Genomic DNA, 5,798 nt, shown 5'->3' on the forward strand with positions numbered 1-5,798 from the left:
AGCTTGTGGGTGACTAGGATCGCATCAATGGACGTGGAATACATACATAGATATGTATGTATTCTACTTTTGAAAGTAGTACGGAAAGGCAGATGGTGATTGGTTACTGCGGTGCCGCGTTGCCGCAATGCCGCGCTGCCGCGTCCTGTGTGCAGGAGCCATAGGCCTAGTTTACACCGATCACTTGATACGCGTATTAAATAGTAAATAACTAGTAAATAAGTCTGATTATTGGCTGATCAGTTCAAATATACTATTTGATACGCGTATCAAGAGATCGGTGTAAACTAGGCCATAAACACACTTCGGTCAGTTTCAGTTGGTTTCAGTCAGTTCAGTGTCGTGAGCGTCTGTGGTGGTCTGTGGATTTTAATATTTCTTACAGTTCTTCGTTTATTTTAAATTGGTTTTATTATATAAATACGTTTTAAATATTTGAGGAATTGCGTTGCAGGTAATACATAATAGAAAGTAATATTTACATATAAATAATATTTTATTAAAATCGAATCAAAGTAAATATGAAAATTTTCATAAAAAAACAAATTTTAAGATTAAAAGAATCTTTAGCTTAAGTCTCTCAAAACGATAAATCTATCATATATTAACGTTGAAATTTAAATAATTATCAAAGATCTCTATACAATTTGTATATTATTTATTGTAAAAGTAGAGCTTTATGATTTTAAGAGCATCATAATTTTTAGAAATATTACATCTATTAATATAAGATTTTTATCTCGGATTTATTTATAGTGAATCTTATAACAAATTTGGTGAAGGCTTCAAGAAACTCCTGTACTTGTAAGCAGTAATTGAGTGTTATTATAAAACATGGCACATTACAAAGGAGCAGCCAGCGAAGCTGGTCGAGCCATGCAACTGATGAAGAAGCGAGAAATTGCGCAGCAAGAGATAGAACTGCGAAAAAAGAAAATCGAAGATGACTTGAAGATTCATAACATAGAGAATAAGTTTGCGACTCATTACAATGCTGTTGAGCAACAATTAAAGACTTCCACGATTGGTTTGGTCACATTGAATGAGATGAAAGCAAAGCAGGAGAATATAGTGAAGGAACGTGAAAGGAAACTTGCTCAAAAGGAACGTGAAAAAGAGCAGGAAAAGGAAAGAGCGCTAGCGGCGAAGCAGGCAGAAAAGAACAAACAGAAGAGGCAGATTCAAGCTTTGTCTTTTAATCTGGACGAAGACGAAGATAAAGCTGAGATGTCTTCTGACGAAGACAATTTCGAAAAATCCCCAGAGTCAGAAAATGTGCAATCTGATGGCCCCACAAGTAAGAAGATCAAGAAAAATCCAGATGTTGATACAAGTTTCTTGCCAGATAGGGAAAGGGAAGAGGAAGAAAATAAACTTAGGGAAGAATTGAGGCAAGAATGGGCTAGAAAGCAGAACGCGTTGAAGGAAGAAGAAATTGAGATTACATTCAGTTATTGGGATGGATCTGGCCATCGTCGGAGTGTTATAATGAAGAAAGGTGAATGTCTCAGTGATTTAGAGAATTTTTAAGTTATTAAAATACTCCAGTGTCACTTTTGGAGTAACATTGGCATGGTATATTGTATAATGTTCTGCTGCATAAATTAAAATATTTTTTTTCTTTTTTCACATACAGGTAATTCTATCTATCAACTTCTTCAGAGATGTTTAGAAGTTCTGAGGCGTGAATTCAGCGAGCTTAAAACAGTAATGGCAGATCAGTTAATGTATGTCAAGGAGGATCTTATATTACCGCACCATTATACGTTTTACGATTTTATTGTAACTAAGGTAAAGATACTAAATGATAAAACTTATGAAGTAATATCACAATGTTGGCATGTTATTTTAATGTATGTAATATTTTGCGATTAGGCACGAGGAAAGAGCGGACCTCTGTTCACATTTGACGTTCACGATGATATTCGTGTTATGCACGATGCTTCTGTCGAAACCGAGGAATCACATGCCGGAAAAGTTTTACTTAGGTATTTATCATTAAAAGAATACTTTGTATAATTCTCTTTTATGTAATTTTTTTATTTTTTCACTTTTATTATGCCGCTTTTTTATTTTTAGATCATGGTACGAGAGGAACAAACACATTTTTCCAGCGAGTAGATGGGAACCTTTTGACCCAACGAAAAGTTACGACAAGTATACAGTGTCGGATAAAAATAGGAAGAAAGATAAAATCTGATAAATTCAACGAATTGTCCAATTTTGTTTAAAGGATTCAGATTCAAAGGACTGTAAATATAACCAGATAAATAACTTTGTTTCATCGTACAATTGATTCATTAGAAAACAGATTGTAATATATATATATTGTAGCTACATTGTATTTTTAAGGACTGTGATTTTAATTCATTCAGTCATGTGATAATATTCATTTACATAATATTCATTTACTCGATTATGTAGCTCTACTAAATAGTTTTAAGTTTTCGCGAACATTTGGAGGGAAAATAAAAATACATGAATAGTTTAATGACTTGAATATAATAATTACAATATAAAAATACAAAACCATACTTTAATCCATTCCGATAACAATCAGAAATAGTATTAAAATATTAATTCATGATCAGATCCTCTAACAGAAATCTATTTACAAATATTAGATGTATCATCTCTTGTCATTTCTTGAAGATAACTGTACAAAAATAAATATATACAATTATATCGATTATAATCACGTACTATTCATAGGTTTGATACAAGTTGGATCCATGTATGTAATATTTTCGGGAAAATGGTCCATTATAATAAATTTCTTTTCAGTCGATCTGTTCAAGCAGTCAAGGAATCCGAACCAATAAATAACTAGTCCAGACCCGAATCTGTTCCAGTAGCTCAAGAATTGTTCCTTCATGTATTTTTGATGAACGTCCATATTACCAAATCGTGCCTTGGATTCAATCCAGTTTATCACGTAACCATTCACCGCGATTGGTACTTCCAATTTAATGTCTGGAGTTTTGTCATATCCTCGTAATCGTAAGTGTTCTTCGTTACGAAATGCAACATTTCTTTGTATTAGACAATTTTGAAGCTTGATTTCATATTCTCGCCCTATGCATCTAATAAAAAAAAATACATTTTTCTCATTTTATAATTTATTAATATCATTTTGTAATTTTTGTAATTTTACATCACAGGAAAATTAAGAAAGACGAGTATCAGAGAGGTTTTAATAAAAATTAAAAGTTATTATCTTGTTAGTTTTTTATCCTCATATGTTTATTTCTTTTAATTTAAATAAAATTTATTTTATCAAATTTTTATTTTATTTTTCTTAATATAAGGATAAAACAAAGAATTTTATTTGATTAATGTCTACAATAATATTGAAAAAGATAGTATAGACTTGAAGTTTCAATACAACACATATAATGAAGAATACTTACATTCCCATTGCATCTGCTATAGGTCCATACAGATCATCGTATAATGTGCACTGAAATAAAAAAAATCGTCAGTTTCTTCCAAAATTTTCATTTTTTTTCGTGATAAGCAGCATAATAATTTATATATTAAATATTAAATGTATTAAAACAAATATATCATAAAATCTGTAATCAATATGAAATATGCAACATCTTATGAAAGGTTATATATCTACTTAGATTAATTACCAAGTAAATTTCATACGCAAGATTCTTATCGTCAATCAGTGTCGTATCCTTAAACAGCTTGGAAACTAGATTTTTCGAAACTGAAATAAAATTTTACATAATATCTTTAATCCAAAATGCCCGTTAATTTATTTTGCTTGTCACTCTGGCCTTCAAATATTGATTACTGTTACCATTTGCATTGTCGCGCATACAGTATTTTTCCAAAATGTTACGTGCTAATAAAGCTGGTGCAGCGTCGATGTCTTTTGCTATCCTTAATAGAATGCCTACTGGCTCCCCATTCTGTACAGCTTCCAAGTAGCTATGATTTAAAAAGACATAGTATACAACGAAACAAAAACAAAATTTGAGATTTTAAGAAGAATATATAGATATTTTTTTTCTATACTGTACAATCGTTCATGTACTCTGTACAATCAATGATTTTACTAAAATTATTTTACCTGTCGTAATAACTTTTGTTGTTTCCAAACAATCTAACGTGATTGGTTTTCATTTTCTGTTGTATTTCTAAAGACAGGATGCTGTACAGTGTGTTTGGATGGATGCTGTGTAAAAGTAAAACATCTTATCAATCTTATTTTTAAGTATCTTAATTATTAATTAACAATAAAAGGGGATCACACAGTTACGTTAGATTGACGTTTTTAAGATTTAATTAATCAGCAAATCGTTCTTTATCACCTATCCTTCTCGATTGGCATCTTAATAAAAGAGGAATTCTTACTCATTATATTTCTCCTTTAACATTTTGGCGCAATCTCTTGACAGGCCTCGAAAATTGCGGATTGTCATCATTATTTCATTATACATTTCGGTTTTCATTGTTTACATCGATTGTTATAACCTCACTCAGACACCTGACTCCGTGATGTGCGCGCTCATGTGAGGTTAGATCAGCGTGAAAGCCTTCAAGGCCTTCACACACGAATCGACGGAAGACGTAAAGGCTCGTCTACACGACAAGGCATAAAAGCGCGGCGCAAGGGCGCAGGCACAAACTCAAGCGTAGGCGCAAGATGTCTGCGCCATGCTCGTCTACACAGGAACACGCCTCATTATAACTTTCTTCCATGTTTTCAACGTTCACACTATATAGAGGTAAAGCCGGCGATGATACTTCTTCTTCTGGCACAAAAGTTTCTTCACGGATAGCATCGGCCATCCGGCGATGATACGTGAGCGACCCAAGCCGTTAATTTAACCTACAAAACAGTCGGCGTAACGTGGGCGCAGGCGTTGGAAATAAAAATAATTTATTTCTCCTGCGCCGTTGCGCCGCGCCGCTACGATCAAGAACAAACTTCTTGCGCCTGCGTCTGCGCCCTTACGCCGTCTTACGCCTTGTCGTGTAGACGAGCCTTAAGACGTAAATCGTAAGGAAATCCACCAATCAAAGTCGACTATTCCCCTCTTTAAGGGGATGCTGGAGCCGTCTGTTTTACCGGCATTTTTTGTCGGCACGTAGCGTCGTATTAATTTGACGGAATTAAAAATCCTTCTCCAGAATTGCAGTACATACATTAATGATTCGGGGAAACTCCGATTTTATATAGAAAACGAGAAAAAATTACGGAAGTACAGATTTCCTTATCCTACTCTTATCCCAATATGGCGTCTCGAGTTGCGGCGAGCTGTCAGTTCGTCACAAGATGTATTTCATATAAGAGATATACCATTGGTACGAACGCGAAAACAAGTTCCCCCGAATTGCACAATAAGAAAAACATCGATAAACCCTCCAAATCAAGATTTGGAAGCGTAATATAAAAGTATAATGTCGGTGTGCATCGTGCGTATGTGTGCGTGCAATGTAGCGTGCTATCCTTGTCTATATCTTTGTCTATACAAGGACAGATATAGTTCGCCGGTCTTCTTTACCGACGCCGATCGAGTTCGGCTACGGCTCCAGCATCCCCTTAAGAGGGAAGAAGAGGGGAATAGTCGACTGTGATTAGTGGATTTCCTTACGATTTACGTCTTAAGGGAATCCTAAAGCCGTCTGTAATACCGACAATCGTACTTTTCGCTTTATTTTTTATTGGCTTTATGGATTTGAAAAAATCTTGCACAGAATTAAAGTATGTGCTCTACTCTGTGGACGACCACCGATTTTGTAACAAAATAAGTATGAGCTCTTACGTCTTCCGTCGATTT

At 34.3% G+C, this 5,798-nt stretch overlaps 2 protein-coding genes across 2 annotated transcripts; one reads left to right on the top strand and one right to left on the bottom strand.

The window, feature by feature from the left end:
• Positions 1-284: 284 nt before the first annotated feature.
• LOC112460901 (protein FAM50 homolog) lies at positions 285-2,491 on the top strand. Its single transcript, XM_025025832.1, has 5 exons — positions 285-454; positions 757-1,498; positions 1,637-1,791; positions 1,876-1,988; positions 2,080-2,491. The coding sequence occupies exons 2-5, from the start codon at positions 835-837 to the stop codon at positions 2,198-2,200; spliced, it is 1,053 nt and encodes a 350-aa protein (XP_024881600.1). The 5' UTR covers positions 285-454; positions 757-834; the 3' UTR covers positions 2,201-2,491.
• A 101-nt stretch (positions 2,492-2,592) lies between these two features.
• On the bottom strand, positions 2,593-5,016 carry LOC112460902 (uncharacterized protein C15orf41 homolog). Its single transcript, XM_025025833.1, has 6 exons — positions 4,369-5,016; positions 4,085-4,189; positions 3,812-3,942; positions 3,639-3,718; positions 3,411-3,460; positions 2,593-3,083 (listed from the first exon to the last, which is right to left on the bottom strand). Exons 1-6 carry the CDS (start codon positions 4,464-4,466, stop codon positions 2,696-2,698), a joined length of 852 nt encoding a protein of 283 aa, XP_024881601.1. The 5' UTR covers positions 4,467-5,016; the 3' UTR covers positions 2,593-2,695.
• Positions 5,017-5,798: the final 782 nt, after the last annotated feature.

The sequence above is a fragment of the Temnothorax curvispinosus genome, unplaced genomic scaffold, assembly GCF_003070985.1.
Source record: "Temnothorax curvispinosus isolate PA1 unplaced genomic scaffold, ASM307098v1 QBEX01010922.1, whole genome shotgun sequence".
In the NCBI taxonomy this organism is placed as follows: Eukaryota; Metazoa; Arthropoda; class Insecta; order Hymenoptera; family Formicidae; genus Temnothorax; species Temnothorax curvispinosus.

Coding starts and splice junctions, on each gene's coding strand:
- LOC112460902 (XM_025025833.1), bottom strand. CDS start 4,466: ATGAAAACCGAAATGTATAATGAAATAATGATGACAATCCGCAATTTT. Junction 4,190..4,368: donor TTAAAGGAGAAATATAATGA/GTAAGAATTCCT, acceptor ACTTTTACACAG/CATCCATCCAAACACACTGT. Junction 3,084..3,410: donor ATAGCAGATGCAATGGGAAT/GTAAGTATTCTT, acceptor TTTTTTTATTAG/ATGCATAGGGCGAGAATATG.
- LOC112460901 (XM_025025832.1), top strand. CDS start 835: ATGGCACATTACAAAGGAGCAGCCAGCGAAGCTGGTCGAGCCATGCAA. Junction 1,499..1,636: donor GAGTGTTATAATGAAGAAAG/GTGAATGTCTCA, acceptor TTTCACATACAG/GTAATTCTATCTATCAACTT. Junction 1,792..1,875: donor ACGATTTTATTGTAACTAAG/GTAAAGATACTA, acceptor TTTTGCGATTAG/GCACGAGGAAAGAGCGGACC.